The sequence below is a fragment of the Coregonus clupeaformis genome, chromosome 18 (genome assembly GCF_020615455.1).
Source record: "Coregonus clupeaformis isolate EN_2021a chromosome 18, ASM2061545v1, whole genome shotgun sequence".
NCBI lineage: Eukaryota > Metazoa > Chordata > Actinopteri > Salmoniformes > Salmonidae > Coregonus > Coregonus clupeaformis.
In genome coordinates this window covers 23,934,585-23,948,193 of record NC_059209.1, presented here as the reverse complement: position 1 = coordinate 23,948,193, position 13,609 = coordinate 23,934,585, and the positions used below count along the sequence as shown (strand labels likewise).

The window sequence follows — 13,609 nt, the reverse complement described above, 5'->3', positions numbered from 1 at the left end:
GTTTGTATTATCTTTTACCAGATCTAATGTGTTATATTCTCCTACATTAATTTCACATTTCCACACACTTCAAAGTGTTTCCTTTCAAATGGTATGAATACTATGTATATCCTTCAGGTCCTGAGCTACAGGCAGTTAGATATGGGTATGTCATTTTAGGCAAAAATTTTAAAAAAGGGTCCGATCCTTAAGAGGTTTTAAAAAATGGCATATGGGGGTGATGATTAATAATTAATAATAGGAGTGAGGGAAAGAGTGTCTCCTTCAACTGCAAAGTTGTCAGCCAGTGTAGGGCTAACATATTCTACTGGTACCAGAAGAGAGAGAGGTGAAAGAGACATGACAGAAATTGGGAGCTGTTTCTTACACCTATCCAGTTGTCTCAGATCTGCAAGGAGGAATAACAGAGCGCCAACTTATTGGAATGAAATGCAGGTCAGGACTCTCTTGTTTCCTACCCCAAGTCAGTGATAATTTACATCATACATTTTCATTATTATCTTAACACAAATTAACATACTTTTTGTTGTTGTTGGAAATGTGCATTACCATGTGACATAGCACAGCAGTAGGCCTAAGCTGGTTTGAAAAAAAAGTGATTTTATACAATGTAGAAACCTAATATTCCACAAATAACTTTGTAATTTCAATAACAGGTATTTGTATCAACATTTTAGCTTTTTATAATAAACACGTCTTTACAGTGTTACATATTAGTTTCCATGGCACAACGTGTACTTCAGAAATATAGGCTATATCGCAATCGATTAAAAAAATATTTATTTATGGTGCTCCTAATGTTTATGTTGTGCTCCTAACTTTTGTAAGTTGGGAGCACCAAAGTTAATTTAAAACTTTGGCAGTAGGCTTCATGTTCCAACTCATTCTTTGTGTGTGTGTGTGCCTGCGTGTGTGTGTGTGCGTAAGCGTGCGTGCCCCCTCAGATATATATATTTTTTTAGCTCAAGAGGTATGCTTAGATATGCATAAAAATATACATATTTTTTGACATACTGTAGAATGAAGCATGTTTTGAGTGTGCCCCCTCAGATATTTAGTTAACACAATCTCTGCCAAGACACAGTGAAGACTACTTTTTGACAAGGGAATTTTCACTGTGTAAGGTAGTTGTATTTGGCTCTGGCACAAGACTTTATGTGACAGGTAAGAGATCCATTCTTCTGATTTTCGGCAGGTAAACAAAGCAGTAGTCCTTAATAATTCATATATTTGTCTAATCACTTTGCAAAATAATTGAGAAAACATCCTGCAGTATTGCTCTGGAAATTTGCATTATTCCTGATCAACCCATGTTAGATTGTATTATTCATTATGACTTTAAAAGTTTGTTATTAGCATGTACAATTGATCATTCTGATTTTCAAGGAAGCCATATGCACAATTTGCAATATATTGCATGTCCTTAGTCTTAGAGATATACACCCTCAGTTATTTGTGATATACATTTAAAGTAATTTGTTGAACTGTTTACTGAGCTAAGAATCTTTTGATTTAAATGACATTGAAAGTTATGATTTACATTATGTTGAAATAAGACATTCCATAAAGGACAATTGCTATGGGTAAAAAAAATGGTACATGTAGTTCATTTATGTATGTAATTAAAGCTGGATATGAAACAAATGGTGTGGGACATCACGATTCATCTTGACAACAGACTATATCTGAAGTCTGAAAACTTGTGTGTGATGTCCCTTTAAAGAAGACTGTAAATGTTATTGTTTCTCTTGAGAATCAGACAACAATCACGTACTTGAACCCAAAGTGACGGTCTACCCAGCGTCCAACCCTGATTCGAATGGGAAGACCACCCTGCTATGTCTGGCCAGAGACATGTTTCCAGACTTGGTCAAGATTTCATGGAAGATGGAGGATGCAAACGGCCGAACAGTGGAGGTGCCCAAAGCAGAGAGGGAAGTGCTGGAGCAGAGGGAGGAAGAACAGACGACCAGTATGATCATCATTGATAAAGAGAAGACGTACAGGAACAAATACATCTGTTCTGTGGAGCATGAAGGGGGCCGCAAAGATGTTGAGATACCAAAAGGTAAAGCCAGTCATCTAAAAAGTTTTTCAGTAGTATATAGGCCTATTCTTTTTTCATACATCATTACTAATTTAATATGTATGTAATATATTTATATGCGCAGCCGGCCGCGACCGGGAGATTCATGGGCGGCGCACAATTGGCCCAGCGTCGTCCAGGGTAGGGGAGGGAATGGCCGGCAGGGATGTAGCTCAGTTGATAGAGCATGGCGTTTGCAACGCCAGGGTTGTGGGTTCAATTCCCACGGGGGGCCAGTATAAAAAAATATGTATTCACTAACTGTAAGTCGCTCTGGATAAGAGCGTCTGGTAAATGACTAAAAATGTTTAAAAAAAAAAATATGAGTAGGTTATCATGTATTCAACCTTCTAAAAAGGACATAGGCCTATTACCTTTTCCAAGAAAAAAACAAAGTCCATAACAATTGGACTCACACTTGGTAATTGCGTAGGAATGCTGTGTATTTAGTCTCCCAAGTTTAAACAAAACAGCCTTTTTTTGCTTAACAATTAATACCGACAGAAGCCTACATAATGCTCTGAGAAAATATTATTTAATATAATATTTTTCCATCTCATTCTCAGATAAACCAACTGAAGCTCCTCCAACCACCATGGCTGCACCAACCTGTCTGTTCAGAAATGACACGCAGGAGCCACTGACTCTGCATCTTACCGACGGTAGAATTGATGTGTATTTCATGCAGGGTTGGGGTCAATTCAAAAACAGAAAAAGTTGGATAAATGAACCGATTTAGACAGGTATTAAATCCGATTGCGCTTTGTCACCATTGCACCTTTTGGAGAACACATTCATGGTAAAATTCATGCTTATTTCTGCTCAATTGGAAATTACCTTTAAGGGCGCTTTCACATACAGTGCATTCGAAAGTATTCAGACCCCTTTACTTTTTCCACATTTTGTTACGTTACAGCATTATTCTAAAACTCATTAAATTAAACACCCCCCTTAAATCCACACATAATACCCCATAATGATGAAGCGAAAACAGTTTTTTAGAAATTTTTGCAGATGTATTAAAAATATACACCTGAAATACCTTATGTAAATACAACACCAGAATAAAGTATGTGTGAAACGCAAACTAACCCGGGCTGAAATGCAGTAGCGGTGCGTGGGTACAATCAAGCCAAGCCCCCCCCGACCCCCCAACAAATTCCATATTACAACCTATGTGTTGTGATAATTGCGTTGTTTGCTTTATAACCTGTTAATTCATATGCTTTGCGGCCGTGATATATAGGCTTAAAGGCTGAGACAATAAGATGACACAGTGGCAGAATAAATTCAACCACACCTTTGTTTTATCACAAAACCGGAGTGTAACCTCTTTCCAGTGAAGTCCACAAAGCATATTGCATGTAACAGACAGTTAAAGTGGGGGAAAAAGTATTTAGTCAGCCACCAATTGTGCAAGTTCTCCCACTTAAAAAGATGAGAGAGGCCTGTCATTTTCATCATAGGTACACGTCAACTATGACAGACAAATTGAGAAAAGAAAATCCAGAAAATCACATTGTAGGAGTTTTAATGAATTTATTTGCAAATTATGGCGGAAAATAAGTATTTGGTCACCTACAAACAAGCAAGATTTCTGGATCTCACAGACATGTAACTTCTTCTTTAAGAGGCTCCTCTGTCCTCCACTCGTTACCTGTATTAATGGCACCTGTTTGAACTTGTTATCAGTATAAAAGACACCTGTCCACAACCTCAAACAGTCACACTCCAAACTCCACTATGGCCAAGACCAAAGAGCTGTCAAAGGACATCAGAAACAAAATTGTAGACCTGCACCAGGCTGGGAAGACTGAATCTGCAATAGGTAAGCAGCTTGGTTTAAAGAAATCAACTGTGTGAGCAATTATTAGGAAATGGAAGACATACAAGACCACTGATAATCTCCCTCGATCTGGGGCTCCACGCAAGATCTCACCCCGTGGGGTCAAAATGATCACAAGAACGGTGAGCAAAAATCCCAGAACCACACGGGGGGACCTAGTGAATGACCTGCAGAGAGCTGGGACCAAAGTAACAAAGCCTACCATCAGTAACACACTACGCCGCCAGGGACTCAAATCCTGCAGTGCCAGACGTGTCCCCCTGCTTAAGCCAGTACATGTCCAGGCCCGTCTGAAGTTTGCTAGAGTGCATTTGGATGATCCAGAAGAGGATTGGGAAAATGTCATATGGTCAGATGAAACCAAACTAGAACTTTTTGGTAAAAACTCAACTCGTCGTGTTTGGAGGACAAAGAATGCTGAGTTGCATCCAAAGAACACCATACCTACTGTGAAGCATGGGGGTGGAAACATCATGCTTTGGGGCTGTTTTTTCTGCAAAGGGACCAGGACGACTGATCCGTGTAAAGGAAAGAATGAATGGGGCCATGTATCGTGAGATTTTGAGTGAAAACCTCCTTCCATCAGCAAGGGCATTGAAGATGAAACGTGGCTGGCTCTTTCAGCATGACAATGATCCCAAACACACCACCCGGGCAACGAAGGAGTGGCTTCGTAAGAAGCATTTCAAGGTCCTGGAGTGGCCTAACCAGTCTCCAGATCTCAACCCCATAGAAAATCTTTGGAGGGAGTTGAAAGTCTGTGTTGCCCAGCGACAGCCCCAAAACATCACTGCTCTAGAGGAGATCTGCATGGAGGAATGGGCCAAAATACCAGCAACAGTGTGTGAAATCCTTGTGAAGACTTACATAAAACGTTTGACCTGTGTCATTGCCAACAAAGGGTATATAACAAAGTATTGAGAAACTTTTGTTTTTGACCAAATACTTATTTTCCACCATAATTTGCAAATAAGTTCATTAAAAATCCTACAATGTGATTTTCTGGAGAAAAATAATCTCATTTTGTCTGTCATAGTTGACGTGTACCTATGATGAAAATTAAAGGCCTCTCTCATCTTTTTAAGTGGGAGAACTTGCACAATTGGTTGCTGACTAAATACTTTTTTTCCCCACTGTACATGACCTACAGCATGGTCAAGCAAGTTAATGTTTCCGAAATTTTCGGACCACTAAACAACTATTGATTTAGAATCACAGAGAGTTACCGCAAGTCACAAAGAAAACAGGAGCTGCCTCCACTATTCCAGCACCATTTCAACTTCAACATTTTCAACATCATCAAATCACCTCTGCTTAGTCTTATGCAGTGACAACTAAAAGGTACCAAAAACGATTTAGTCCAATCAACGTAAGCTAAATATGATGTGGCTGTCTATAGTTCTGTTTTCTCTGTGTGTGTGTGTGTGTGTGTGTGTGTGTGTGTGTGTGTGTGTGTGTGTGTGTGTGTGTGTGTGTGTGTGCGTGCGTGCGCGTTCGTGCAAGTAGAAAAACATGTTGACTCACCCTACTTGTAGAGAAACACCAATGCCATCCTCCTCTCTTTCATGTTGACAAATGGTCTATCACTCTGTCATACAGTGCATGCTTTTATTTTTTGTTGTCCTAGGCCACCTGCTAAAATGCTTGCTCGCTAGCCTAACTTGAATTAATCGGCAACGTTAGCTAGTTAACATTAGCCTTCTACATCTAGCTACATATTGACCTTCCATCCTCTCAGGCCAGAGGCACAAAAATGTCTGAATTAATGGTTGGATCAGAATCGCCGTTATAATCATTGACCATTACAGAGATCCAAATCCCTATCTCCATCCATGGCTACTTTAGGAAAGGGCAACAACACGGCAGGTAGCTTAGTGGGTAGAGCGTTGTGCCAGTAACCGAAAGGTCGCTGGTTCTAATCCCCGAGCCGACTAGGTGAAAAATCTTTTGATGTGCCCTTAAGCAAGGCACTTAACCCTAATTGCTCCTGTAAGTCGCTCTGGATAAGAGTGTCTGCTAAATGACAAAAAATTATAATAATACACAATGAGATGCAACAATTCTAGTTTTTCTGTCAATGACATATGCTCTCAATGGGATTTGATAGGAGTGTTGCAAAATCCAAGCTGGCTTCCCTTGACACTTTTTTTGTTGGTATGCCAGGTCCATTCACAGTTTAGCTCGCTCAGTTTAGCTCAATGCTGATTTGCTAATTTTTTATACTTTTTTTGTCAAGGGAGGCCAGATGCTTGCTGGCTTCCCTTGCCTTCAATGCTACGGGCGGCAACAATGTCAGACTGGTTTGGACCAGACAGCATCAAATAGATGGCCTACACGTAGAGAGACAGAGGGGCGCTGTTTTGCTCGCTCGGATGCTTTCTCATGTGAGATACATTCAGCCTCTTGAGAATTGAAAATTATGAAACAGAGAAAGATGAAAAATAAATAATTTGGCTTCCCTTGGCATCCATGAATACATGCCACTGCTGAAAAGACTCCTGGACCTGCGTGAGTAGCGTGTCAAAGAACCAGTACCAGGGTACCAGGTATTGTGATGCTGCAGCGCGAGTCGCATGGAACTTTAAAAAAAAAATTGTATCGCCCTAAGTGGAGTATAGCTAACAAAACACGATCGGATAGATAATCTGTTCATGGTTTTAGATGCTACAATTGCAGCACATTTCCTGTGTTTGCCGAGATGCCATCCACGGTAAATGTTGCATATGTCGACTTAATAGGAAAATGTGTTTAAAAACCACAATGCCTGTAACCAGCAGTCAGATTGAATCCTTACTCTTTTCTCTTCCCCAGATTCCTTTCAGTCAACGTTTAGTCTGAACCTGGCCTCTGTGGTTTACACAGTGATGATAGTGAAGAGCATGGTCTACTGCTGTGGGATCTCTGTCCTGCTGCACCACAGGAGCGTGAGAAAAGGACCCAGCACCTGCAGACACATTCATTGAAAGGATACCCCCACCCCCCACCCCAGTATGGATAGAGTTATAGATAGAGTTGTAGTGGGCTGGGAATAACATGGATTTTACATCCCATTGAGGTCTAACATTTCATTTGTATTGCTTTTATTTTTCCTGCTTTATTTTTTAGACGCTACAATATTGTGAGCCATAGATTTCCATGTCTTCCAATAGCTTCAACTACCAAATATGACATTAATTGCAGCACATTTAATTTTGTATATGGTGTATTGTTTCCCTCCTTATGTGGTAGCTATCCACTGCAGACACATGAATAAAGGTTACGTTTTCTGATAAATAAGCAGAGCAAATCTTGAAGGTAGATCAATTATTATTTTAATTTAGACTTGTTTATTAAAGTTGCACTGCAATATGTCATTTTGGTAGGCCTAAATTATTTTCAAAAAAAACGGTATTTCATTTATACAAAAATATTTACCTAAATATTATATTTACCTACATATGTCATTATTAAATATGTAGGCCAATGAGTTCTAAATATGTATCATTATCCAATATAATATTTAGTAACTTTTCTTGTATTGAAGTGTAATTTCTCTCAAGAAATAAGAGTTTGTTTTCTAACGTAATATTTCATATGTTAATTAAATGATCAATGAATAATAGAAAATCCAGCTTTTATTTTTGCTTTAAAGAACTAAATGCTGAGTGCTTATTGAGCAGACAAATTGGTCTATGCGTGAAATCATTTACTTGTGCTTTTTTACATTAATACAATGTTGTTTTTTTACATTGATACAGCTTTTATGAAGAGTGACATTTTCTTTGAGTAACAAAGCCTGCTCAAATTAACCAAGTTGCTCAAAATTACCATATCCTTTCAGATGAGGATGGATTTAATAATCGCTGCCTTCGTGAACGAAAGGTTACAACAACAAAGGTTCTGCAAAATTATTGTAAAAAAACGTTTTACAATTCCGTGCTGTTTTGTATGAATAAAGGTTACTTAAACCCCCCAAAACATTGCATTTCTTTACTATAAGATCATCTATTGTTATTTGTGAAAATTGTGCTTGATATAATCCCATCAGAAGCGGAACAATAAGATTGTAAGATCACCTATTCTCTGTTTTCAAGCTATTTGCTTCAATGTGCATGTTCCGACGCAGATGTTGAGCCTAGAATCAATAGCAGTGGGAAAATGTGGTTAATATGTTTCTTTGGTTTTCTAAGGAAATCTGAAACGGTAGTTACTGGAAACAAGATATAGCTAGCTGCATAACCACAGCTCAAGAGTGTGATAAGTTGGTTATTCAAAGCTGCTGGATGATTAATTTTTGTCTTGATCTGTTTTCGGCTCTGTTTGTGGGTTCGGCTCTTGCCATCAAATTCAAGAATATAACAGCGATGGGTAGACAAGATGATTCCATAATGGTAGCTTATGGTTCTTGCATTTGTTTTTAACATATCTTTTCCCAGGAAATGAACATGGTTATCCAGAGAAGTAGTAAATACAGTAGATGTAGGTTTCCACATTATTATCATGTTACTACCATTTATTCTGTGCTTTAATGTAAAGTGCTACCGAAATCTCTTATTCATTGCTTTCTTTTCTCTACACTCCCCAAAGAAGGCCCTTTAACATTGTGTGCAAATGTTACATTTTACTTAAATCCAATGAAATGAAAAACAAAACGTATATATAATACAATCATTAACAGAAATTAATCATAACATTTTCACTTTCATCCAAAAAACAAAATACAAAGATGAGTAAAACCAATAACAAACAGAAAAAGCTAGATAAACAGTATTACTTTATTGAATTGACAAGCAATGTAATTATTGATCAAATGTGGTAGGTAGGGCCTAACTGTTACTTCCTAAATCCTTTTGACAATAGAGCCACACCCTCCAGAGATGCCTCATTAGTTTGCCTCATTAGTTTGAGAGGTACAGACAGTATATCTACCTGCTAAATAAGACCCTTCTTCAGGTTGTATTTATCATCCAGCACTTCCTCATCCGAATCTACAAACGGAGCAAGCACAGCAAAATCAAATAGATGATCTAAGAAAATACAAAACAGACAACACAGGTTGGTTGTTTAGCAACAAAACTGATGAGAGCGCAACTATGGGGAACAACAGACAGGGTTGGCTTAGATTGTTGACAACATGTAAGTTACAGTATATTTAGTCTCCAATGTTTATTGAAAAAACAACAATTTATTCCACATTTTGTTGCGTTACAGCGTGAATTCAATATTGATTAAATTGATTTTTTCTCTCACCCATCTCCACACAATACCACATAATGACGAAGTGAAAACATGTTTTTATACATTTCAGCACATTTAATGAACATTTAATTTAGGCCTAAGGGATAATCAACGAGGGGGCTATGGGTTCCCTGGGAAATAATAAATGACGTGGAAGGTGTGTTTCATGCCAATGCTAGCGGAGTGGAACTAACCTTCCACAGAGTTGCATTATTTTCCAGAGAACGCATAAAGCCCCGTGTTGATTATCCTTTTTATATCATGGCTATAATGTAACACATTTGCTGCTAGAAATGTGTTCATTTGCCGGTAAAAATGTCCACTGAAGTAGCTAGAAAGTTTAAAATATAGAAAGTTTAATAGATACAGTAGTTGCCTTGATAACCAACCAAACAGACTTGCTAGTTTAGCTAACCAAACCATCAGTCCTAGGATGCTTTTATGAAAATCCAATTCAAGAATGACATTGTTTTCAATTCGACTTTTGCTTTCAAAAGCAGCTCAAACATAGAACATGTAAGAAAGAACTATAGCCATTGAATTCTACCTTGTGGATATACCATTAGTTATTTAAGCAATAAAGCCTGATGGGGTGTGGTATATGGCCAATATACCAGGCAAAGGGCTGTTCTTATGCACAACACAACTCGGACTGCCTGGATACAGCCCTTAGCCATGGTATATTGCCAATATAACACAAACACCCTAGGTGCCTTATTGCTATAATAAACTGTCTATCAATGTAATTAGAGCAGTAAAAATACATGTTTTGTCATACCTGTGGTATATGGTCTGATATACCAGCATTCAGGGCTCGAACCACCCAGAATATAAAGGGAAATAATGCATGCTCTAGAATGCCCTTCAAGCCAATCATGTACAACTATTCAACAATGCCATGGTATGAAATAAAATAACACAATAAAATAACAAAAACAAGGCTATATACAGGCTATATACAAGGAGTAGCCTACTGGTACCGAGTCAGTGTACTGGGGTAAGAGGTAATTGGTGTGATCGAGGTCATATGTACATGTAAGTTTGGTTAGGCGATTGATTGAAGTACTAATAGGCCTACATGTAGGTAGGGGTGAAAAGCAGAAAGTCCAGGTAGCCATTTGATTAACTGTGGCTCATGGCTTTGGGTTAGAAGCTGTTCAGGAGACTTTTGGCGGCAGACTTGGCGCTCCGGTACCGCTTGCCGTGCGTCTTAACCGCTTGGCTACCTGCCGACCCCCTTGGGTCTTGCCATCAAATTTGAGAATATGACAGTGATGGGCAGACAAGACGATTCCGTAATGATAGCTTATTGTTCTTGCATTTGTAGAATTGTAGGCCTATGGCAAAACAAGCTCTTCATACTTCTGTTTATGTATAGGCTACTTTTTACCTTGAAACAATCAAATTAGACAGAAATTAAATGAAATCAGGGATGGAATGTTTATTTTATTTTTTACATAGGTTATCTTTAACCAGGAAATTAATATGGTTATCAAATACAGTAGACTTAAAGTAAGTTTCCATGTTATTATCATATTAGTACCCATTTATATTGTGCTTTAAGGTAAAGTGCTACCGAAATGTCTTATTAATTTCATTATTTTCACCACAGTACACAAACAAGGCCCTTTAACAATATGTTCAAATCTTACATTTTATTTCAACATAACATCTATTATACTATAATTAACAGAAATTAATCACACAATTTTCACTTTCATCCAAAAAACGAAATACAAAGACGAGTAAAACCAATAACAAACTAATAAAAAGCTAGATAGCCTACAGTGTTGCTTCACTGAATTACAACAAGCAATGTAATTGTTGATCAATTGTGGTAACTGGCACATAAGCTTTCCACTGTGAAAATGTGCCTGGAACGGTGAACCTGATTAATTTACTGTATTGAATAAGATAAGAGAATACTCTCTTTAGTGGGTATTCAATATAAAACAATAAGGCCGGGATTCAATCTGATTAACTTTGTCGGTTATAGTATTGACAGTTTGTTAGCTACATGCAGCAGGATGTTTTTGTCACACATCAACACTTGCTAATGGAGACGATGGTTGTGGCATTTATGTTGTTTGATCAGTGACAGATACAAGTTTCCAGTAAAGTGGGCGACCTAATCTAATCTCCAACATGAGTGTCTTGGTAGGCTATATTTTTCCAATGCCTTTGAATTATTGATTATTGTGTAAACATACTCTGACAATCTCCAATTCAACCTCTGATGTTACAAAGCACAGTAGTGTGGTCCCGTGTAGCTCAGTTGGTTGTGGGTTCGATTCCCACGGGGGACCAGTAAGCTCTTAACCGCTAGGCCACATGCTACCATATTTATTTCAAATCAGTGAAGGGAAGTGAATAAGTTAACACTTTGGGAGGAAGGACAGATACGTAGATAATACAATTGGAACATAGCACTTGTCAACAACCACAGGAAGTGACTTCAGATTGGAGGAGCAGTTCGAAACCACAAGGCCCAAGTGATAGTGTTTCACCTCACATCTTCGTCTCTGCACCAACTGAACACAATTATCTTCAGGTTCAATAGAGGACACCTCAGAATCATCATAGACATGTCTCTAAGCTCTGTTGTCATTCTTTACTCACTTTATTTAACTGTGTTCCACACAATATTTTTTTCTGTACAATGCACACTGGAGTAAAATAACAACAACAGTAAGTGGTGGCGAATTGCCCTCAACACACTCATCCAACATATTACTACTTTACTCAAAAATTATATAATTTTTTTCTCTCTAAACAAGTGAATTATTTATATTAAGGCTTTCCTACTTGTACATTTAAAAATCAATTATAGATCTAACTTCATTGGAATATATCTACAACAACAACGAAAAATGAATAGATTCACTTACTACAAACTAGTTTTGTTAAAATATATCCAAAAGTTGTGACGACAGAGGAAATGTTTTGTTGAGCAAGAGCAATGGCAGCCAGGAAAAGTGTTGGGAGAATAATTTGGTGACATCTTGTGGTCTTAATGTGAATTATAGGCAGAGGGCAGTTACCCCAGGGGGCTAGCACCCTACATCTCAAAGAAGGCCCTTTAACAATATGGGGCGGCAGGTAGCTTAGTGGTTAAGAGCGTTGGTTAAGAGCGTTGTACCAGTAACCGAAAGGTTGCTGGTTCTAAACTTATTTTATTTTTAATATGTGCAAATGTTACATCTGATAAAACCAAGATTGAAATCTTTGGCCTGAATGCCAAGCGTCACGTCTGAAGGGAACCTGGCACCATCCCTACGGTGAAGCATCAGACCAGAGAATTATGTTTCTCATGGTCTGAGAGTCTTTTAGGTGCCTTTTGGCAAACTCCAAGCAGGCTGTCATGTGCCTTTAACTGAGGAGTGGCTTCCGTCTGACCGCTCCACCATCAAGGCCTGATTGGTGGACTGCTGCAGAGATGGTTGTCCTTCTGGAAGATTCTCCTATCTCCACAGAGGAACTCTGGAGCTCTGTCAGTGACCATCGGGTTCTTGGTCACCTCCCTGACCAAGGCCGTTCTCCCCCGATTGCTCAGTTTGGCCGGGCGACGAGCTCTAGGAAGAGTCTTGGTGGTTCCAAACTTCTTCCATTTAAGAATGATGGAGGACACTGTGTTCTTCAATGCTGCAGACATTTTTTGGCACCCTTCCACAGATCTCTGCCTAGACACAATACTTTCTCGGAGTTCTACAGACAATTCCTTCGACCTCATGGCTTTGTTTTTGGTCTGACATACACTGTCAACTGTGGGACCTTATATAGACAGGTGTGTGCCTTTCCAAATCATGCCCAATCAATTGAATTTACCACAGGTGGACACCAATCAAGTTGTAGAAACATCTCAAGGATGATCAATGGAAACAAAGTGCACCTGAGTCGCATAGCAAAGGGTCTGAATACTTATGTAAACAAGGTATTTCTGTTTTTTATTGTAAATAAATGTGCAATTTTTTTTAACCTGTTTTCGCTTTCTCATTATGGGGTATTGTGTGTAGATTGATGAGAAAAAATGTATTTAATACATTTTAGAATAAGGCTGTAACATAACAAAATGTGGAAAAGGTCAAGGGGTATGAATATTTTCTGAAGACACAGGAATTATCTAAAATAAGCTGTGCAATAACTGGATTTGAAAATGGCACGTGTCACTACGTGGAGATACTGTATCAGAGTATACATGAGATCAAATATTCTTCTGATGATACCTCATATGGCTCTAAGAACTGTGAGTTAGGGTGTGTTTGTCAATTGTACCCCACTGTACCCCACACATACAATTATCTGTAAGGTCCCTCAGTCAAGCAGTGAATTTCAAACACAGATTGATCCACAAAGACCAGGGAGGTTTTCCAATGCCTCGCAAAGGGCACTTATTGATAGATAAAACATTTAAGTTATTAATTACACTTTGGATGGTGTATCAATAGACCCAGTCACTACAA

At 38.5% G+C, this 13,609-nt stretch overlaps 1 protein-coding gene across 1 annotated transcript in view; it reads left to right on the top strand.

The window, feature by feature from the left end:
* Nucleotides 1–7,889, top strand: part of LOC121550757 (immunoglobulin lambda-1 light chain-like) — a 53,651-nt gene extending 45,762 nt beyond the window's left edge. Inside the window, exons 4-7 of the mRNA XM_045227058.1 lie at nt 1,129–1,164; nt 1,760–2,068; nt 2,653–2,748; nt 6,744–7,889. Of these exons, the coding sequence (XP_045082993.1) occupies nt 1,129–1,164; nt 1,760–2,068; nt 2,653–2,748; nt 6,744–6,895 (593 nt within the window). The 3' untranslated portion in view covers nt 6,896–7,889. The remainder of the gene's footprint in view (nt 1–1,128; nt 1,165–1,759; nt 2,069–2,652; nt 2,749–6,743) is intronic.
* Nucleotides 7,890–13,609: the final 5,720 nt, after the last annotated feature.